Source organism: Anguilla anguilla, chromosome 9 (assembly GCF_013347855.1).
Source record: "Anguilla anguilla isolate fAngAng1 chromosome 9, fAngAng1.pri, whole genome shotgun sequence".
Taxonomy (NCBI): domain Eukaryota; kingdom Metazoa; phylum Chordata; class Actinopteri; order Anguilliformes; family Anguillidae; genus Anguilla; species Anguilla anguilla.
In genome coordinates this window covers 14,876,666-14,899,919 of record NC_049209.1, presented here as the reverse complement: position 1 = coordinate 14,899,919, position 23,254 = coordinate 14,876,666, and the positions used below count along the sequence as shown (strand labels likewise).

General features: G+C 42.7%; 1 protein-coding gene and 1 long non-coding RNA gene across 8 annotated transcripts in view; one reads left to right on the top strand and one right to left on the bottom strand.

Annotated features, from left to right (window-relative positions):
* The window catches only part of elf1 (E74-like ETS transcription factor 1), a 53,724-nt gene extending 31,748 nt beyond the window's left edge, over nt 1-21,976 (top strand). For all 6 annotated transcript variants that reach the window (XM_035433519.1, XM_035433517.1, XM_035433523.1 and 3 more), the window contains 8 exons: nt 6,091-6,500; nt 14,436-14,607; nt 16,101-16,205; nt 18,491-18,649; nt 19,278-19,361; nt 19,983-20,175; nt 20,279-20,644; nt 21,079-21,976. In XM_035433519.1, coding sequence (XP_035289410.1) covers nt 6,429-6,500; nt 14,436-14,607; nt 16,101-16,205; nt 18,491-18,649; nt 19,278-19,361; nt 19,983-20,175; nt 20,279-20,644; nt 21,079-21,913 — 1,986 coding nt within the window. In that variant the 5' untranslated portion in view covers nt 6,091-6,428 and the 3' untranslated portion in view covers nt 21,914-21,976. The remainder of the gene's footprint in view (nt 1-6,090; nt 6,501-14,435; nt 14,608-16,100; nt 16,206-18,490; nt 18,650-19,277; nt 19,362-19,982; nt 20,176-20,278; nt 20,645-21,078) is intronic.
* LOC118235761 lies at nt 6,494-14,529 on the bottom strand. Of its 2 annotated transcripts, none has more exons than XR_004766915.1 (3): nt 14,409-14,529; nt 13,329-13,913; nt 6,494-7,107 (listed from the first exon to the last, which is right to left on the bottom strand). It is a non-coding gene; the product is annotated as an uncharacterized LOC118235761 (long non-coding RNA). The 2 variants fall into 2 exon arrangements; XR_004766916.1 differs by having other exon boundaries at nt 13,806-13,913.
* Nucleotides 21,977-23,254: the final 1,278 nt, after the last annotated feature.

The following is a 23,254-nucleotide window of genomic DNA, read 5'->3' as shown; positions in this document are numbered from 1 at the left end:
TAAAAATGTTTTCCGTTATTGCACTTTGAAAATCCCTCACCGGAATAATGCACGTTTTATCTTAATTGTGCCATATTGTATCTTTCTCTTTCTTCATGTCAATGTGGAAAATGTAGCTAGCCATGGTGAAATTATTGCAAAGACTCTTCACTTCATTGCATGCATATCACATTGCATTCTCAGGAAACAAACACTTTGGTGCTATCTTGTGATGTGTAGAACAGTTGTGTGGACCTTTACGTCATTTTTTTTTACCTTGACTTCAGGCTCAGTAGATAAAGAATAGTTTTCTTTTATCCACAAGTACAAATAAATATGTTGATATAAGAAAATTATGCACAGTGTTGTGAAGAATACTGCCAAAAAATCACTGTTACTATGTCAAATGTAAAATAAATATAATAAATAAATTTAGCATTTAACAGACACTTTTATCCTAATTTTATGCAAATTACTTTCCTTTTTTCAATTTAATCCATTTATATACCTGGATATTTTGCAGAAGTAATGCACATTAATTACTTTGCTGAAGAGTGCGATGGCAGTGTCCCAGCTGGGAATCAAATACACTGCCTCGGTTACAAGCACAGTTCCTTAAACACTATGCTACTCTGATGATAACACCAGCTATATGTTATTTAATGATAGTTTTCAGGAACACCCGTGAGACCCTTCTACCCTGTGGCCTCAGATGTAATTGCATACCATGCCACTAGGAATCAGATTCCATGAGTAATTTATTCAAATTTGCCTTAATTTGAAGAAAAAAAAATATAATTTTTTATCATTTCTTTTATGGTACCTCCAAATGCGCCATTGAAATCGAAGCAAATATGCGTTTGATGAGAGCGGTTTCTTTGGGGGGAAAAAAGGTTGCACACTGTGCCTTTGACCACGTCTAGATTCCATGACTGTTCTTTAAGTTAGTCTAAAGATGGCTGAAAGATGCTGTGAGGGCCAATCAGCTATAGAAAAAAGCTGAAGACAAAGGTGTGACTGTTAAAAAAGGGGCAAAACAAAATGGATGACAAATGCCCCTATACTGAAAAAAGGGAAAGGATTTTGTTTTGGCTTAACCATTGACTACTTATTTATTTCTCTGGTGTTCAACATTCCTTAATTGCCATTGTGCTGTGTTTTTGGAAAGGTTTGTGAGCCAAGCCCCACTAAGGTTGTGTACATAGACCGCATTTCCATACTTTATTATCGGTGACTCAAACTTTTCAAGATACTGCGGGTCATTGAAAAGCGATTACTCTAATGCATTCCTGGTTGTTTTTTTGGGAAGTCTGGGGGAAAATACCCGGAATGGGAGTCTGTTTCCTTTGCAAGCAGGAAAAAAACACAGCTGTCCATTTATGTGCTACTTAGATCAAAACATCAGAGTGCTTCGTTTCTCTTTAAAAGTGCTGACAGGATTTAGGCCTGGGTCCTTGTCTTATTCAGTTTCTACAGTAGTGCGAAAATAATCAACCCCACTGGCCTTCAATGTGAGATTTGCATATGGCCGTCTGGTCCCAGCCCTCATTGTTAATGTTGGAATGTCTGAATATTCCACTTGGAGCACAGTACCTTCTGACAATGCTATGCAGGTTGTTTGTTTAGTTCTGCCCCCCATTCCATCCCATCCCACCATGCATATGTCCAGTGAGACTCACTGATTTGCTGATACAGTTGGTTTAGAATACCTCCTTCCATGGTCAACAGTGACTTCAACTTAAAAGGAGTTGGGCCGAACAGCCTTCTGGGAGTTGTATTTTATTCAAGAGTCCGCCAAGAAAATTTTAGATGATATCATGGTAGTTGTTTACAGGTTATTATCAAAGACATTTGACATTGTTGAACATAATATTTTATTGAATAAATTAGGCATACCTCTTGGGGAGAACTCGTACTATTGGTGCTGATGGTATTAAATCAAGCTCTCTTGAAATTAGTAAAGGTGTCCTACAGAATTTAAGGGGTCTATTCTTGATAGACTTTTATTCACTTTTATAGACGTTGCATAAATAACAGTATTCTTGATACTGCATTGTAATGTCCATTTTTAGGCAGATGCTACAATCCTGTATGTCTCTGGTTCCAGGGTTAACCAGGTCATTACTGACTTCCGGTCTGCCTTTGAGGCTCTTCAGTTAGCTCTCATTAATCAAGCTTGTTTTAAATTCTGATGAAACAAAATGGATTTTATTTTCAAATAATCTATTGGGGAATACTTATACTGTCTGCATTCGTACACTTCAGGGTACCAAAACTTAGACTGTAGAATCTTATAAATATTTAGGACTTTGGCTGGATGGTAGATAGTCCTTTAGGACTTGTGTGGAACATCTGTCTCAAAAGCTAGCAAGTTCAAATTGGATTCTCGTATAGAAATGTTTCTCTTTTGTTGATATGAAAACCATTGTACAGTCAACTTTCTTGTTAGTATTTGATTATGGAGACATTCTATATTTGCATGCTGCTCCTTCAACTTTAAAACCTCTTGATGATGTGTATCATAGTGCATTGTGTTTTATCACAGGGGATTTGGCCCTTTAGTGAAGAGAACTGAAGGGAACTGCATTCCATTTTGTATATTTATAAGGATCTACTGAAGAAACTTCCCCACTATCTCTCATCTTTAATTACTTTTAAATCCAGTAACAATTGTACCAGGTCTCGGGAACTTTTAACCTTAGATACACAGCATGTTTAAACAGTGTGCTTGGCAAAATAGGCTTTCAATCAGTACTATGCTTCTCACAGATGGAATTAATTGCAAAAATGTTTTATACATGGATATAAAAAAATGTTGTATGTACTTGCTTTCTTGGATATATCCTTGTATGATGTTCAACTGCTGAATGTTAATGTGTGCAAAAACAAAGATTGCTAGTGCATCATAGATATGACTGAGCATGGTTCTTTTATAATATTTTCAAGGTAAAAATCCTGCATAGTATGCCTATCTTCCAAGGATGTTGATCAGGACAAGAAGTCTTTGGATTAGCCTTTGCTAAACTAGCAATGATGGCTATGCAGACTGTCTGTGGTTAGCATAACCTATAACATTTAATAAGGGCCACTAATGATCAGGATAAGGCAACCATGAACCTGAACCTAACTTTGTCTTTCCTTTACTGTACACAGTGTAACTGAGGAATAGGTGGCATTGAAGGAAATGGACAAACCAGGGGCAGGCCTGCTCAACTTGTATCTAATGTCAGGAACATTAAATGGCACATTAGACTCTCTCCTCCCTGCCAATGCCCTTACCTTTTTTAGTACCCCCTCCCCCTCATTGTTCAGTGCTCATTGCTGCAGCCTTCCTTATGGATTCAGAGGAGTGCAGACAAGCAGTACCTACTCTACTCAGAAGCAGGTGAAATGGGGCTGGCACAGACATGAGTCAAAGGAAGATGCTACATATGCAGTTTAGCAGGCACACTTGTGGGCATGACCAGCGGTTTCTAATGAGTGATGAGATGCTGTGATCCCAGCCAACTGAAGCCCTCCCACCTCTGGGTTATGCTGGAGCCACCACCAGCACTGGCACAGTGCAGATTCAACACCAGGCTGAGGCCGATCCATACACTAGAACAATTAACAGCACAAGCCATCCGGCTGGGCCTTGTTTAATCTTTAACCAGTGTGGCAAGTTTATGGCTAATCTGCCGTTTTGCTCCTGTTTGGACTCAACTCTGTGTCCTGTAAGGGAGGGGAACATTAGTTGTGCCACTCATCGGTCATTTTCAGAGGCAGGAGGCTATCTCAAAATCTCTTTTCTCCCCCTTTTTTGTTCTACCTCACTCTGTTTCTCCTCCCTCTCTCACTCTGAGACCTGTTTGTGGGACCTCTTTGATTAGCAAGGGGAGAGTTAGGTTTCACAGATCTCAAAGAGGTAGTTACTATGAGCTGCCAATCACTGACTTGTTTGAACAAATCAAATGGTTTTGCTCTACACTGAATAACATGACGATTGGTTGAAATCAGTGAGTCACGGATAGCATACTGTAACTCCGCCTATATTTTGTTTCACTATACCTCAGTCTCCCATCACTACCTTTGACCGCCACTCCCTCCTGTGTGCGATAAAGCCTGTTGACTTTGTCTCCTTCATCTGCGCCAACGGTGATCTCACACAGCCCCTGTTTACTCTCGGAGCGGGGAGCCGTGTGGTCACACCCAGGTTCCTGACGGGCAGAAAGCCAAAGCTTCTTTTGATGGAGTGCCATGTCTGAGATGGTCTCTTACAGACAGAGGGCACTGGGGCATGCAGAAGATGGATGTAGCATAGGGAAATAACTATCTAGACGTGCTAGACACTGAAAGGCTATAAGGGACTATACACACATTTTTTAAAAAAAGGTGTTGATGTAAATAAAGGTTGTTTAAAAATGATTAAAAGTAGATGGAGACAGTTATCACCTGCTTTAAAAAAATAAATAAATAAATAAATAAATAAATAAATAGCAATAACAATAATAATAATGATTATGATAATAATAATAATATATAACTTACTGATCTACTGTAGCTATCTGTAGCTCCTTGGGCAAGGAGTTCCAGAGTTGAGGTACCCTAATTGCTAAGGCCCAGTCTTCCTTTGTCTACAGTCTGGAATTAGGAATTGGCCAGAAGTTTGAGGATCTCCGACTACTGGCTAATAGGGGGATAAAAGGTCTGCAATAAAAACAGGGGCTAAATCATGCAGTGCTCTAAAAGTGATCAGTAAATCTTCAATCTTCAAGTGAATAATATATCTTACTGGCAACCAGTGTAAATAGGCTAGAATTGGGGTGATGAACATCTCTCAATGCTAGTTAGGAGCCTTGCAGCAGCATTCTGTATCACATGGAGTAGAGCAAAGACTTTTGACTAAGGCAGGAAGAGAGAAAGTTACAATAGCATAATGAAATGAAGGCATGAATGACCTTTTCTAGATCACTATACGATAGGAGGAACTTGAGTTTTGCTATATTCATCACATGAAAAAAATAGATCTGGATCACTCTCTTAACCTGTTCTTCTAAGGACCGAGTCAAATATAGCACCTAGATGGCGTGTTATAGGTGTTATAACTTTTTACAGATGAAGATAATGTAGCTGTGCAGACCACACACAACCTCTCGTGATTTTCCCTCATTAAGCTGTAAAAGGTTATGAGACATCCAGCCCTTGATGTCTGTTAAGATTGATTAAGAGTAGCAAAACTAGTGCAGTCATTTGCTTTCACAGGTAGATAAGTATCATTGGCAAAAAAATTAAGAAAACATTATGTTTCTGAATGATATGACCTATGGGGAGCATATATAAACTGAAATGGATATGGCCCAGAATAGAACCTTGGGGAACACCACACAAAATCTGGGCTGTAGGAGACTGGAGCTGCCAATGGAGACGGAGTAGGATCTATGCAAGGGATAGGAGCTGAAGCAGTCCAGTTCTGATGCATTTATATCCATCCATTTGCACAGGTGGTTAGTTAACATAACATGGTCCGCAGCGTCAAAGGTTGCACTGAAAGGGTGCATTTGTAACTTTTTAAAAAAGCTGTTTCTGTGCTATGAGAGAATCTAAAGCCAGACTGAAAGTCAAATATATTGTTATTGTTAAGGTAGGAAAGAAGTTGATCAGAAACCACTTTTTCTTAAGGAGTGGCTGGACCACAGCATTCGTAAAGCAGGGAGGAAAAGCATCACTAGCCAGTGAACTGTTAAGAGTGGTAAGGATGAAAGGGCCAATGGTAAGCAAGACCTCCTTGAGCAACAGTGCAGGAAGAACGATGAGCAGGTGGAATTTGTCATGCCCTTTTCCATGAGTAGAACAAATTTAGCAGCAAACCGTTTTCAGAAAAGACTCCAGTGTCAAATCGAGGACCATGAATCCGCGCTGGGGGCTTAAGCTTTCACTGAATATTAGCCTAATAATATTGGAAAGCATTACTCCATAGTGTTCCTCAGACAAGAGTCTGCCTTCACAGACTAATTTGGTGCAGCCTGATTATGATGCGCCTCACTTTGGAATGGAGCTTATTTTTTGATGTTTTTTTCTCTCTCTCTGTCTCTCTCTCTCCCTTCCTCCCTTCTTCCCACCCTCTCTCAACAGGTTTGTGTGCTCCAGACAGAGCAGACCGCGGACATCGTCAGAGAGAGAAGAGTCAGTTTCCACTTGGGCTGAGTTTAGGCTATCACTGACGGATTAACCATCCCCCATCCAAGAATAAAACCAGACCAAGGCTGCAGGACCAGGCCTGCAAAAAAGGAACTTATTCCCCCCCCCCCAAACGATTCTTCACATTTTGTGAAACTGTCAAACTACCTCAAGTTCTTTTTTTTTGACGGTTTCCTGTTCTGCAGAAAGTTAACGAGGGGGAGGGAGTACTCTCTCGCCCTCTCTTTTTCTCTCTCATCTCTGCCCCTCTTTCTGTCTCACCGGGGGTCGTCATGACGACTGCCGTCCAACCAACAGAACTGGTGTTTGAGTTTGCCAGTAATGGGATGGACGAAATGAACCAGGTACTTTGGAATCAGTCAGTCTGTCAATCAATCAGTTTACTAATTTTACAGAAATAGTCATATGTTGTCTGTTTCTTAAATTTTTGCCAAACAGTTATCAATTTCATACACATGTAATGTTACCTGATTTTTCAGCCTGATGTGTAAAGTCTGAAAGGATTTTCTTCTTCTCGTATGGAGAACTACAAAACTGGGATTAAGAGAGGTCTAAGCGGTAAATTAATACAATAAGTCTTTTTGAAGTTAGGCCATACAGATGGCAATGAAAAGGAGAATGTTTTGAAAGGAAAGCTCTGTCTGGTAGGGAAAGGCAGGGTAGCTTGAAGAGGTAAAGGAGAGAAGAACACTGCAGTGCTGAAAAGGGGTGATGGGGGGTAGACTGTTGACTGCATTTGAATGCGTGTGATGCGGTTGCTGATTTCCGTGTGCATAAGCGTTTGCAGAAGAGTTTCCATGCGTGGTCGCATGCGCGCGCTCGAGTGTCATCAGGGTGCAGGATTCTGCGTGGCAGGCCGGTGCAAAGCTTGCCCGTCGAGTCACGTCATCGCTCGTTCCATCCCCCCATGGCTCCTCAGAGTGTGGCTGATACAGGCCCAACCTGACAGACCTGTTGGCACACAAAGCGCTGCAATATAAAGGTGGCCCGAGTCTCATTCGCCCAAAAAAACCTAGCTGCGTCTTCCTGTCCTTCGCCCACGCCAGTCGTACCCTGATACAGTCACGAGCTGAGAATTAGAATGGCGACTTAATGTGGAGATGGAGTGTTTAAAAAAATATTACATTTGCACGGCTCCACTCCCCTTTCTCCCTTTCCTTCACATTTTGGAACTGCTTTGTGTTCCTCAAGTCACCCACAGCCAAGCAAGTAGCACTACAGCTAAAGGGGAGACTGCTAGGAGTGGAGTGTAAAGTTCTTATGTCAGAGGTATGGCCTCTGAGGTCTATAATAGTTATTATTATTTTCTTTTAATTACAGGAGTTTATATTCACATGAATGCACAATTAATTGCAGGTCCCCTGTCTCCATGACTAGTCCTGACGTAAAGAGTCAGTAATTACCTCCAGTGCTCGGGAGGCATAATGATTTGCGAATGAAGCTGGACGTTTGAGGGTAACAGAACCAGAGAGGAAATGGATAATTTTGCCAATTTCTTCATGAATTTCAGGGCTGCGCAGAAGAGCTGGATAAAATCTCTAGGACTGAGCTCTTACTGTCTCTAGGAGGTTTCTGAAACTACTCTTGGGCCTCTAGGACTGAGTGGTGAAAACCACCGGGGAAACTGCATCTGAGAGTGATGTGGAGTGAATGAGTCTGTGAGTGACATTATCTCAGCAATGAATGGGAAATTCAGTGGTGACAGTTGTGAGGCGTCTGTTATTCCCAGAGCGGGCCCGCTGGCATAAACACCCGTTTAGAGCCACAACCATCCCTGGGCCACACAATTCAATTGTGTGATTTATAGAGTTAGAGTACTTTGGTACTTTGGGGCCACAGCATTATTGTTTAGAGCCAGCAAAACCCTAGGGCCAGCTCCGGTTTTTCCCCAGTTTGGTGCAACTTAAACTAATAAGCAGACAGGAACAGGGAACTGGATTCAGCTGTTGAAAATATGGTGTACTCTAATATTTGCTCTTGTCTGAAGGGAATCCTTATTTACCTCTGTTTAACCAGATATTTAATTTTAAACCGGGTGGCTGCGTGGTGTGGTCAGATGACTCGATGCAGCCTGCAGGTCACTAGCCTGGCAGTGCACTACTCATGGTACTCCTCAGCCAGGTTATACATCTGAATTTCTAGTTTGGGTAGAAATATAAAGGGTGTAAAATTTACCCAGTGTGCGTCGCTATTGTTGACTCACATTCATCTAAACTAAAACACTTTTCGTCTTTGTTGGGCAGGAAAACTTGACATCACAAAAACAAAACTGTAATCACTTGGAAGCGGAAATAGTGACAGCAACTTGCTATTGTTCAGTTAACTGAACGACTGTGGAATTTACCCGCTGACTGAACTCCTGATTTAAGAAGCTGAGTGTCTTCCCATGAAAATTGAGTCACCCCACCAAAACCCTAAATCAGTGTAGCCTACAAAATAGTGATCCCAGTACGATCCTCTCATCCCAGCAAGTATTACCAAGGATGACTGTATTCTTGTGTGGGAGTGACGCATTTATGACATTTGCTAACGGGAGGGCTATCACAAGGGTTGTCAGTTCATTTTAATGCATCTTGTTGTGAAGATCTCAGCTACTTTATAGTGTATGTAATTCCTGAGTTTTCAACCTTTGAATGGCAGTCCTGTTGTAATATGGCCTTTACTGTTTACATGTTTAGCGATGTTGCAAAAAGAGTAGGCTACTGAATGTGACCTTTTAAATTAAAAAATAACATTATAAGGACTGATTGAGGGACCAGATAAGCTTGTCCAGACCCCCAGGGCCACGAAAGTCTCCCAGTCTGTTTTCAAGGAAAAACAAGGGGCTCTGTCTGCAGACCCGCCATGACACCTCATCTCTGAGGCCTGGAAGTAACGTTACCTCATTGCTGGGGCCCGGAAGTGATGTAATTGCTTCCTACACTGGAGTTATGGCAGAGATGCTGTGATAAGTTCTCTGTGACTCTTATACAGTTCTGTGGATCGGCGTGACCCACTTCAGTCCTCATTTCTATGGTAGCAATCACTAGGTAGCTAATCTAACGATGCCAGCAGTTTTCAGTGATTTAAATTACGAAAACATCTTTCCCTGATCACTCACCGTTGTAAGGCACAGGTGCACTGTGAAAATGTTTGTGAAATACACTACCAAATTAACTATGCTGAAATAAATTGCAAGCTAAGGAAGGTACAGCACTGAGGCAATTTTTTGTGCTTACTGGGCGCTTTGAACTGTGTTGGTAGCCAATAAATAATAAATAAATAGATAAAATGCAAAAATTACATAAATTATGTTATATATACTATTCATATAAAATAACAATATAATAGCATTCATGTAATTCTAGGTCTCCTGGGTTGAATACTAAGCATATATGATACATTGGTTCTGTTCAGGCAACTCTCTCAGCTCAACCCTTTTCAGTGTAGTTAATTGATGAGTCAATCACAGCCTTATACTCAGTAATGCATGGGTGTGGCCGTGTCAGCAGGTGCATGCTCCGTGATGTAAAACCATGGCAACCAAATTGGAATTAAATAAATCTTATATCTTGCTCTGTGGGGCTCAGAAAAGAAATAGGTCCCTAAAGAGTAATTCACAGTAGTTTAGTGTGAAGAAAGTTTTAAAAGTACTGTCCAAAATAATATATGGTAAATTAGTAGTTTTGAATGGACTTCAATGGGGAAATTTGCTTTTTGGCACCAGCGGATTACTAAACTGCAATTCCTTGAGTAACCACTGGATTCTGCAAGCTTCACGGACAATGGCAATCCCTGGTCCCTTGTCCAATGTAGAATGCAATTGCATCCCTTTCGGGCCCCAGCGATGAGGTGTCATGGTATGTCTGCAGGCAGACCCTTCTCAAGAAAAACGTATTGTGGCAGATTATTTATGAGTCCTGAGAGTTTAATATGTCAGTACATATACATACAAGTTGTATCTGATAATATTCTGGCTTTAGATTCTTGTTTGTTGCATTTTTCTGTATTAAGCAGGTCTTTGGTAAAGAAGAACAGTTGCGATAGCACACACAGTTAATCTGTGCCATGAACAATCGATCATTATGGGTCTTATAATAATACATTTTCATGGCATATTAATTGTTGTTAGGATTGTTTTTAGGAAGCACCTAATGTATACATTAAGGCTATCACTTGTGACAGATTTTGGTTCTGTATGGACAGGTAAACCTTTATAATTACCTTGTAAATGATCACCTCCAACATAGGCTATCATGCAGCACAGATTGGGTTATTTTTACACCTTTAAAATGCTGCCATCTTCTGGTTGTAGATTACTATTGACACTGGGTTAATTTTATTCTAAAAATATTTTCATTTGAGTCCAGAAATGTTCACATGCATATCATCTTTCTCTACATTATTGTAGTAGAGAATGTGATCAGACCTCAAAAGTTATAAGCAAACTGTATTTTCAAAAGTAAGATGCAAACTTATTTTTTTTATTTTGTTTTGCAACCGTTATGAGGGCAAACCAAGTTTGTGTGCTGCCTTAAAAAAAACTTTTGGAGTAGAAGTAATTCTTGTTAATATAGCCTACTTGTGATAAACTACTCAGACATGGTATAAGAATGGGCAATCATTGGGTTTTTCTGTGTAGGCCAACTCCTCCAACTGGTTCAACTGCTTGCTAGATCTTTATAGCTCCACCCATTAGGGGTTTTATCAAACCTCACTCCCCCATCACAACATGGCATCACATGCGCTACATTGCCAGACCAGTTCTTTTGAATGTGCACTACTGTTTAGTGTTGGCAGTGCTATCTCTCACGGGGAAAACAGGTAACCCTTTTAAAGGCCCGAGAAATACAAATTGTGGTTATATTCCTCAGAATTGATTGTCTCCTAAATATATTTTTTTCAAGTTTTTAATATAATAATGACTATTAACTTGTAATAAACACTATTAGGTTATCATGGCCTGTTCAGCAGATAAGGACAGGATGGACGTGTGTCCTGTGCTCATTAATATTCATATACATGATGTCTATTTAAGCAGTTCCTTGTTACTAGGTTAGAGCAGGGTGCCGACTCTTAACATGTCATATTGGAAACATAGACACTGTACAGTTTCTCATATGAACCTGACGTTGAAGAGCTTAGGGGACAACGTACTGAATACAGGCTCTGGCCAACAGGTTTCAGAATGGTGAGTTTATTCTTTTATGCATTGGCCAGGTGCTATGAACTAGCAAGCATGGATAATCTACATCTAAAACTTCTGCCAGCGCATTAGTATTTTTCAGTAATGACTGTACCATGAAGTGTGGTGTTACTCTCGGAAATCTAAAATAGTTTCAAACTAAGCCGGTGGCCTAAACCTTACCAGACAACACGAAACAAAGCAAAATAAGCTAGAAAGCTAGGCTTTACCATCATTTTTTAGTGCCCACCAGGGTGATGCACAGCAGCCATTTTGCACTAGAATGCTCCACCCCACCTTAGCTTCGGTGGAGGGGAAGGAAATTACTGAGTCAATTACATAGTAAGCATACTTGTCAACAGTGCTGCTATCGCTGGTATTTAAGGTCTGTTTGGAGTGCCCTTCTTTCCAGTTAGAGGGACCTTACCTGAAAAGGTAATGAGGACCCTAGGAAGGAAGAAGCGGGAGGCTCCCTGGGGCCAGAGAACAACCCTTGTCTCTGAGCCTGGGCAGGCAACACACCCTAGCTCCAGAAGTGAAAGGGCCAAATATCCCGTGGTGCTTCATTCTGCCAGCGCTGACCGCAAGAAGACAATCCGACATGAGTGATGCACATCACATTCTCTTCTGTTTCTGGGTTCAGGGAAGCCAACAGATATACAAAAGCTCTGTGACTTTAAAGACAAAGGCATCGGTTTGCTTTTGCAAACATGTCTGTCATTCAAGATGGCTTCACCATGTTTGCATTTGCAGAAGTAGGAAAAGTAAAAAATAGGCTATATTGTTTGGAGCAGCCTGTCTGTTGCTGACATTGAAAAATGAGTATTTCTCATCAATTTGATTGTGTTAAAAGCCACATTGATCAAATTTGCTATTTTAAAAATGGAAAGTCAATAGATGACATGATGGGATGACAATAGGAAGGCAGCCTATACTTAAGTGTGACAGGAATCACCATAAATTGTCCACTTTTGCACTTTAATCCTGTAAAATTATATGCAAGAAATTTGGGGTCTTTAGTTCATGTCTGTCCTTGTTTGTTTATAAGTAATACAAAACACATCACCTTCCATTCCATTGATTCCCATTAAAGTTGTGGCAATACCGCAACATTTAGGGACTTGTCTGTCAACAGTGTGTATTCAGAACTAAAGTAAATAAGTAACCTTGTAAAGTAGACACCATTGCATGAACAGAAAGCAATGCTTTATGCAGGAAGAACTACTTTTTCTTATGTGTCAACGGTTAAACTTGACCTTGATCTTGAACTTGATCAAATTTTAATTTACTTCCTATTTTAATTTGAATTGCATTTCAAAATTCAATTTCAAACTCTCTGCACTATAGCAAACCAATTCCAGCACTACATTCTGAACAGGACACTGTATATTGAGCAAGCTGAGCATCTATTCAGGTAGAAAAGAAAACCAGCAATAGCCTACTACTTGCACTGAGGGCCAGATTTGAATATCCCTGCTTTAGAATTTCTTCCCTTTCTTATATAACAGATGTGAAAGCAGGTGACAGTAAAAGTAAGTCTAGCAGTCCTAACAATTCAGCTCTAAGCCTTTGGCAATACTCTGTTACAGGGAACAATCTACAGCAGTATGCTTTCCTTGGTCATATTTCATAGGTCTGGAAAACCATATGCTCATATTATTAGTCATGATGAACCTTTAAATTTACTACACATCATTGGGGCCAAAGAGACAACTCTGCCATTCCCTGGCTCAATCCTTCAACTGGCGCACTAAGAAAAAAACCATGAAAAAATGTGGTTAAGTCAAGTGTTAATTATTATTATTATTATTATTTATTTTATTTTTTTTATTATTAAGGTGGGCCCCTGTGATTTATGGACACATGATTGGAAACAACATGGCTGTTCTGAATATCTTTTTTTTTTTTGTATGAGAATTATTTGTATGCGTTTTCTCCCGCAAGAAAACAAAGTACAATGAATTACTTGCGTAATTGCAGGAACACACTCAATGAAATAATTGCTCACTGTGTTGTCACTGTGGAGAGGCCCATCCATCCATTTTCTAAACTCCTAGTCCAGATCAGGGTCGTGGTGCCAACAGGGCAAGCAAAGCAGCTCAGACGTCCCTCTCCCTAGTGACTTCCGCTAACACATCCCGGTGAATCCCAAGGCGATCCCAGGCCAGCCTGTGGATATAATCCCTCTAGCGTGTGCTAGGTCTGTCCCTGGGTCTCCTCCCCAGTGGCCGTGCCCGGAACACCTCCAGAGGGAGGCGCCCACGGGGCATTCTTATCAGATTCTTGAACCACTTCAACTGACTCCTTTCAATGTTGAGCAGGCTGAGCTCCTCACCCTGTCAAGGAGAGTAAGCCCCGTCACCCTAGGGAGGAACCCCATTTCGACCGCTTGTATTCGCGATCTCACTCTTTCGGTCATTACCCATAACTCATGACCATAGGTGAGAGTGGGGATGAAGATCGACTGGAAAATCAAGGGCTTTACCTTTCGTCTCAGCTCCTTCTTCCCCCACCATCGTCCGATACAATGCTCACATTACTGCCGCTGCTGCTCCTCGACGGCGGTCGATCTCAGAATCCCTTTTTCCCGTCACTCATAAATAAGAGCACAATGATGTGGAGAGGTGATTGTTAAAAACATTCCTACAAGTTTACTTTTTGGAGAAATGCAACAATGTGTTTTGCTCTTTGGCATTCATTTATTTTAAAAACGTTCCCTTCATAGCCAGCACTTACAAGTACCCGTTTTTTGATGTGTGAATAATGCCTGTACTGTATTTATCAGCTGAGGGATGTGCTCTCAGGGATGCTTGCCTGGGGCTAATTTGCATGATTGATATTTTTAGTTCTCAAAGTGTCCACATTCAAAAATCCCAGCTTAAGGTGGTTGGTTTGCACTCAAGAGCTCAACCGCTTTCAAAGTGATAGCTACTTATAAATACCTCTTTCCTCATTTTGAATGTGCCAGTTTGGCATGCGCAGTGATACGAATCAGTTTGCCTTCCTGTGTGAACTGCGTGGGTGGACATGTAATGGCAAACAGTGTCAAGAGAAAGCATGGTATATTTGAGTCGTGTTTGGCACTTACTAACCCCGCTGTCCCCTGTCGTTCTAGCTGGACGACCCGTCAGTGTTTCCTGCGGTGATCGTGGAGCAGGTGCCAGCAGCTGACCTCATGCAGGTGTACTCCGGGCTGGAGTCAGACGAGGTTCCCAACGGCATTATGGCCGACAACTCCCTGGACGTAGCGGAGGAGCAGATAATGGGCGGAGACATCGGGCTCTCAGGTGAGTAGTTTCGTCACACGACTCACGTTCAATGTACCAACAGGGCTCGAAACTGCTCCCGAAATTTAATCTGTGCGACCTCGAAATATAATTGGGAGCATTTGTGCGAGTGCAAATAATTGTTCTGGTGCGACCTTTTTTTCTCTTTTTCCAGTCGAACGTCCCTTTCTCTGTACATTCGCTAGTTAGTACACTCAGTATGTGCCTTGTGAGCTGACAGTGATCATTCTAACCAACCAAACTGAGCTTGACATTCTTACCTTTAATGCTGATTTTAGATTGGTTAATATTAGCCTTCAATCACTCCCTTTCGCAGCACTCCACAGTCACGCGACACAGAGAGCTAACGTGTTAACTAATGTTACCTGAAGACAAAAGTTTATGATCAATTTATTAGCGTTATCGAAAGCTGAAAAGTTGAAGCGAACGATTACGGCATTTTTTATTTTTAGAAACGTTCGTAGTGTTTTGTGTAGCGACCCAGTTGAAACAGCTAATTTCTCCGATGTAGTTTACTGGCGGTTGATTTAATTAGCGGTATTCATGTGACTAGAAGCGCTTTGTCGTTTAACACGCAATTCCTTGCGCCAGCACCCCCCGCCCCCCACCCCCCCTTATACTGTAAAGCCTGTGGGATGGAGATCGCAGGTAACAGTGCGTTTGCAACGTCGATAAATTTTAAGCCTGACAGTTACTTGTAAACCGTACTGTTATACTGTCGTTTTTTATCAATAAAAAAATCTATTGCATATATTGTTGGTGCTCCTTACATTTTGGTGGGTGCTCCTAACTTTTTGAAGTTGGGAGCACCAGTGCTACCAAGTAAAAAAGTTAATTTCGAGCCCTGTCCAAACTGAGTTACCTGGCCCATGTGCACCTGTCGACAGGGAAAAATCAATTTTTAAATTGATCTGTTCACTGAAAATATGGCCAAAATTCAAGAAAAATCTCTCCCATCCTGCATACATCTGCTGGAGTAACACCTTTCATATCACTAGGGCAGCCAGACCCGCTTTTGGTGCAATAGGGACAAATAGCTATGTCAAATAAATTTGTTTTGGATGCAGGATGTGGCAAGTAAGACATCTTCATGGCCACAGCCTTACAACAGTGAAGGGATAGATAAGATACATACATGTATATTGCTGAATTCTGAAATAAATATATAGCTGAATTAAGGTGCCATTTACATTGCTGTGTCCCTCCCTTCATCTTTGTAGAGCAGAGTACAGTGAGTAGGGAGCACAAATAGTCATTTAACCAGTTAGAGAGCTAGTATTTGCCATTCTTTTTGTACTGTAGTGAAAACATGGCAACCCTGAGGGGAATGTTTGACAATGGAGAAGTTTGTGTGGTGTATATTCTCTTACTTGTGAGGGGTTACCATTGTTTCTGGCAAGTTCTGCCACATTTGGCAAAGTCTGTTTTTAACAGTGTGTGTTATTGCAAAACATTGGGTACCCCCAGGGCTCAGCTATCTCGTTGTGTTTCAGAAGCAGCATGCACAGACTCAGAGGAGAACATGGAGACCATAGAGGCAGCAGAAGCTCTGCTGAACATGGAGTCTCCCAACAACATCCTGGATGAAAAGCGCATGAGTAAGAGCTGCTCTCATTGGTTATATTCAAGGAATAGGTTGTCATGATTATGTCCTTTTAAAGCACCTCCATTTATTGATCTATTAAGTCTATTTTCAACCCTGAGGGATTAGTATCAAGCCAGTCCTATCCCACCAAGACCACCAATGACCCCTACAAAATCTCTGTCTCTATCGATGGCATGTTTTCCCCTGACATTTTGGCTCAGTATCACATACAGAAGTCACAGGGAACCTGTTCTTTTCCAATAATACTGTATGAAATTGGGCAACTTGAAGTTCTGGTTGGTTTGTTTTTTATACTTACATCGGTGTGATATCCGCCATAGCTGTTTTCAGTTGTCTGCCATCATTTGGCAAATGCAGTCGTTCCCACTCGTAGTTGCTTTGTTATTCATTTGACAAGTTGTGTTGCCACGACAACACCAGAACCACCGCATGACCCTGCCCTCAACCTACCATTTACCTTGTCAGGCTGAATCTGAGTGACTTCTTTCTAGGGATGGGATGGTATGAAAATTTCTCAATGTAGTTAAAATATGCTGAATATCTTTAAAAAATACTAAAGCATACTGCAATTGCTTAACCACGTTTTCTGTTGGAACAAACACAAACACTGTCCTTTCCATCTATCCTCTCAGTTATCCTCTACTCTTGCATTTGTGCATTTTTGCACGGATTCCATTCCACAAATAAACAAATATTTCTCAGTTCCTGGAACTGTGCGTTTCTGAAATGCTTCTTGCATTTGTTTACAATTTTTCTTTTTTCCCCATAACACAAGTCTTGGGTTGAATGGAATATAATTGTGTTTCTTTTGTTGAACAATACAACTTTTACAACCAATTCGACCACAAAACAATATCATAAACAACTGCGGGTGATATGATAAAATATGAGACATGAGCAGGAAGTGTGCACCACTCCTGAGGAGTCATGAGTATGACATGCATAATTCCAGGAACTGCAAAAATAAGTAGGCTACAACTTGTGCGAACCCAGTGTGTTTGTTTACTTAGAGTTTACCCTGAAGACTTTGGTTTACACTACTGACAAATTAGGATAGGCAGGAAAGCCATAATATTTTTTTCCCATTCCCACATCCCCATGTTCATTAAACAACCAGTTAACTTGACCTTGTATTCTTTGTAAGCCTAACGTTTTTTTTAATGGTGTTAAGGTATTTGTAATACAAATTTGTGGTGGTGTCATTACAGTCTGTGTATTTTATCGAGATGTGTAGTGAAACTGGTAACCCCATCTTTACTTCTTTCTAGGTGTCATAGAAAAATGTATCAGAACTGAGCCAGTCTGATCAGAATACATACTTTGTGTAAAAGAGTGCTTATTCTTGTGCTCTGTACAGCTGCAGTGGTTTTTGGACCAGTCTTTATTCCACTTCTGAATGTTGAGTTAACTGAATACCATCAAAGATTTGTCAGTGATATGATGTGACAAACTGAGACTTGGGAGGCTTGTGAAATCTTTGCATGCTGTGGGAGTGCTTTATTTCATCTTTGGGTTTGAATCAGAACCACTGCGATCGTGGTAACACAGGATTTTGCCTTTTTTGAAGGGAAAAATCTGCATATATTCCAAAGTCTGTTTTTTAAAAAGATTTCAAGGGGCGATGACCCCGACTTGATTGACAACAAAATATTTACTCATTTTTCTTTGAGACAATCATCTTTCTGGTCTCTGACATTTGTGTTGTTTCTTGGTCATAATGTTTATGCAGCCGTTTGCGCATTGTGCAATTTTTTTTTATGCCCTTGCTAGCTTGCTCAACCATAAGTAAATTAAAACAGAAATTGCTCATAGGTTTAAAAAAATATATGAAAATTAGCCGGAGGTTGGCAAAAATTTGTTTCGATCAGAATGCTAAAACATTGTTTGTAGCTTATTACATCCTGTTAATCCACTCTTTCATCCCGCTTCTGTTTCAAGCATATGGTGGAAATTATGAATGACATGCATTTATTGTGTTATTATTGTTAGTGTTTTTTTATGGCGAAAAGTTATATTTGTCCGAATGCAAGTGAATTAGTGTATAATGCCGATTTTGAAATGTCAAAGCATGGGCTATCCATGGGCTAGCGCGACCACTGCGCTCTGCTTTGTGAAATTGCATAAATGAAATAGCAAATGGGTTTTGAGGTAATTGTTTTCAGGGCAGCATTGGTGGGGCTAATGAAGCCATGCTGCATGTCCTCGCATTCAGCGACCGCGTTATGTTGGTCTGTGTTTCAAACTTGACCCTGTTGCTCTGGTCCTGTTGTTCCCTAGTCCACTCCTACAACACCCTGCTGGACCCTGACCTGACCTACATCTCCTTGCGACCGGAGCAGCTGTCCAGCAATGGCGTGCACATGTCGCATGTGGAAGAAGAGTCCGCGGACGAGGTCCCGTCGAGGAGCCCCGGCAAAGCCCAGCGGAAAAGCAAAGGTACTCAGCCCCAAAGCTTCTTGTGTTTAAAGGTTGTGTGTGATAGAGACACAGCTTAGCTTCAGAGCCATTCCTTCCTTCCTGCCACATAAAAGCTCAGTGCTTTACAGCTTTGTAGGCAGTGTTTTTCTGCAGTTGGTGCTTATAAAAAAAAATCTCTTAAATGTCAGGGGCTCTGGGAATTTAATTGCCCACGCCATTTATATAAAAAAAGGAAAAAAACTGATTTCTGAAAGTTTTTCTGAGAAAAACCATTTGAAAATTCTCATTCTTAAGGTCAGAGGGATCAAGTTAGGTGCATTTTGTTCATATTTAATAGATTAATAGCAAAAAATACACTGATGTCCATTTATTCAATTTACACTTGAGGTGGTCAAAGTTGCTTGGCTCATTCCTGTGTCATGCAAATGTGTTCCTGTAAATTGAATGGAGCAAGGCACTGTGACAGGGAAACACTGATATACAGTACAAAGAGCCCCATTTCCTGACAGAGAACCTTTAGAATGGAATGTCTTTGCTTCTCAGTCCCTTGAATGGCTGTAATCAGGGGTCGGTCTGGTGCTATGGAGGTTTTCAGTAGTTCTGTAGTTATGCTTAACTAACCTGGCTGTGTCTCCTTGTGCCCCAGCACGCAAACCGCGAGTGCCACGCCCCTGCTCCCCCATCTCCAACCCCAGCCTGCCACTCAGGAAGAAGAGCAAGGAGGGCAAAGGTAAGGCCGCTCCAGAGCGCTGTGGGTAGCATAGCACCCATTTCGCTTCATTATTTTTCTCTTATGTTGTTCGCAGAAAAGGGAATTTTCCCCCGTTCCTAATCAGAGGAACAAATGGCCCTTCGCTCAGGCCAGCTTTTCCACCCCTGGTCTGCTGAATTGATGAGGTTCCCTCAGATTGCGCCGTTTTGCGATGAAACGAAAGTGATTGCAGGCGAGAGGGTGCTCAGCACAGCCCTCAGGCCTTATGCGTCGATCTGAGAGGGAGGCAGCCTGCATATTAATCACAGCGTGGCAGGTCGCACTCAAGAGGCTGTTTTCTGCCACCTCCAGCCAGACCGCGTGCCAGGCGCCAGACATGACTAATGGCTGCCAGATCTTCATAATTAATTTTCATCTGGGCAGATGCTGGCAGGAACGCGTAGCCCCAGCCATATTTGAGCTTTGATGAATGCGATGCTACCTCAGCTCTGGCAAATTCATGAGCACGGCTTTAATTGCATTAAAAACGAATGAGCTGACTGCTCGGATCTGAAGGGAATCCTGCGAACGAGCAAAACTGTCGCAGTCAGGCTCCACATCATAAGTTACGTCCAAACTTCCTTTCGCCTCCCCTCTCAGGCAACACCATCTACCTGTGGGAGTTCCTCCTGGCCCTTCTGCAGGACAAGAACACCTGTCCTAAATACATTAAGTGGACACAGAGGGAAAAAGGCATCTTCAAGCTGGTGGACTCCAAGGCCGTGTCCAAGCTGTGGGGCAAACACAAAAACAAGCCGGATATGAATTATGAGACGATGGGGAGGGCTCTCAGGTGAGCAAGAATGCCTAGGTCATGTGACCGGGCCGGAAAAGTGACCCAACGTTTTCCCAAAAGAAAACCCTGTGTGACTCCCCCCACCATTCCCTTCTCACAGGTATTACTACCAGCGAGGGATCCTGGCCAAAGTGGAGGGGCAGCGGCTGGTGTACCAGTTCAAGGAAATGCCCTCTGACCTGGTCATCATCGATGATGACGACGGCCAGGTGCCCGAATCCGGCCCTGGTCATGGCGGGCACCGTTCGGGCCCGCACGGCAGGGGCCTCTCCCACGGGACATCCCGGGTGGGGCGGGGGAAGGCGTCCGGGCAGCCGGTGCTGCTGCGTAGCTTGAAGAGGGAGGCCAGCCCCCCCCTGGTTTATCGGGGCGGGAATGACGGACATCGAGAGCAGCTGCTGCAGACTTTGCACGTTCTGCAGCCCAACCAGGGTGCGGTTGCCCCCTCCCCCACACAGACTGTGAGGTAGGATACAGTCCCTCGCTGACACACACACACACAAAAGATGCACATAAACTGGCTGAATTATTATTTTCCTTACAGCTATTTCAAGCAGGTATGTTCACTGTAGGGCGGCCCTTGTACTATTAGGCATTTCATGGATATATGGGTACTCAGAAGCCTGTTATATCTCGGGACAAGTCAGTGATTTCTCATCTTTATTGCTTCAGTGCTTCAAGCTAAATTGCCTTGGCAATATGCTGCACAGAGCAGATAATGTATGGCATTGCAGTGTGCTTTGGGAATCTGTTGTCTTCGAGAGTGCTGCACAGACGCTCTGGGATGCTAGCCAGAGGACTGTGGGTAAAAGAGACCAGGTCAACCGCGAATGGGGATGTCTATTATCTGATCCACTTCCCCGAAAACAGTCAGAAACGCCCCATCTCCTTTCTCCGTAGGACCATCAACGTGCCCACGTCTGTCCAGGCCTCCGTTCCCATGGTGCTGACCTCCGGGACGCAGGGCGGAGGCACGGTCACGCTGCAGACCGTGCCGCTCTCCACCGTCCTGGCCAACGGCGACGGCGGCCACATGGCGCCACAGAGGGTCATCCTGCACGCCGTGCCCTCCTCCTCCGCGCCCGGGGTCAAGGACGTGCTGAGCTTCCAGACCTCTGGGCTCCAGGACGGCGGGCAGCCCCAGCAGCTGCTGGTGACCAGCCTGGGCTCGTCCTCGGGCGGGGTCATCAGCACCACCGCCCAGTCTGGGTCGCACAACGGCATCACCCGCCTGGTCACCCTCAACGCCAGTGGGCAGCCGGTGGTGGCGCAGCAGCCGGGGACGGTCATCGCGACCGTGCTCAAGCCCAGCGAGTTCCACACTCTGCAGGTGAAAGAGGAAGCGTTGGACCCCCAGTACCTGCAGTCGCTGGTCAACAGCGAAGGCGTGGTGACGTTTCGGCCGGAGGAGGCGGAGGCGGGCAGGGCGGAGCTGGCCTACAGAACTGTCATCATCGGGCAGGCCCCGGACGCTGCCCTGAATGGACGCGTGACGGCCGCCGGAGCCGCGGAGCGCGGCGGCCAGCTGTCCTACAGCCACAGCGAAGGCCTGACGCCCGTGGAGGAGCTGGAAATCACCGGGGAGTCGGTCCTGCAGCCGGTGGGTGGAGTCAAAGAGGAGGACGGCACCGCTGAGCCCCTCCCCCAAGGCTTCCAGGAGCTGTCCGTCACCATTCACGTGCCCGCCTCCGACTTCATCGCCGCCCAAGTGAAGACGGAGCCCGTCGAGACGTAGAGCTGAAGTGAACCTCACCAAATACCCAAAAAAAAAACATTCCTTTTCCTAACCCTTCTGAAAGCGGGGCCTTTTGTAATTTATTTCTTTTAATCGTAAGTCAAGTGTCAGCCCTGGAGGGCAGTTTACTCACAGACATTGTGCCTAAATTTGAATATAAAGGGATTATTTTGTTTGTTTGTGTGTGTATATGGCGATAACCCTCTCAATAGAGAACATCACCTCAGTTGCACCCTCCCACATGGCCTCCCCATGGGGACCAGCTTTTCTCAGAACCAATCTGTGCCTTCCAGCTGTTGCCCACATATCTCACCTGACTGTGGAGTTTATGCCTCGTCAAGCAGACGAACCGGAGGACAGAACCGGCCCTTTGAAGTAGGGCACACAGTGTCACTGTGCTGAGATGATTGTAGGGAGACCAAAAATGGCAGGTGGGAGAGCACAATTAAATCAGACCAGCGCCACAAGAATTACATTGTTCTTCCCTTTAGATTTGTCCTTGCAGGAAAATTTCAGTGAGTCAGAGAGTGACGTGATGGAAATGCAGCGCAAGGTCAGAACCGACAAACATATTCAGACATCGGCCTGAACACGTGCCTGATTAAAAAGCTATGTCAATAATTCCATTTTCGGGGAAGTCTCGGACTGTCGGAGGTGGAAAGATATCCGAACTTTGGGAACTGACGCCCCCTGCCCCTTTCATCACAACTGTCAGAGAGCTGCATCTGTGCCTCAGTTACTTGTGGCCTTAAAACATTGTGTTGCCATGGGAATGGGCATTTTCTGTCCTGTGGGACAGTCCAATTATAGCCATGTTTGTACAGAACTGCAGAATTCTGGAAAAGCAGCGATAAAATGGACCAGATATATTCAGTATATTCTGCTTCTATATAGTCAGTCACTCTTTAAAAGGTTTTAAGATGTTTATAAAAAGGAATATATAATGGTTAAAAAACTACTAGTGAGAGGAATGTTTAGACTGCAATTGTATTTATTTTGTAGTGACTTCTAAATTTTAAATGCTTTGAAAGAGATTAAGGCACATTTTTAAATGACAAATGCATAAGCAAAGGAATACATATATGTGTGTGTGTATATATGTATATATATATATATATAGATATATATATATATACACACACACACACACACACATATATGTGTATATATATATATATATACATATATATATATGTATATGTACATATACATATTTATGTATATATATATATATATAAATTACATAAAATTTAAAAAAAGTTTTTCTTTTTTGTATTGAAACTTTTGAAAATGTTGGTCAGTTTTCTATGCATTCTGGGTAATCAGCAGAATTTTTATATT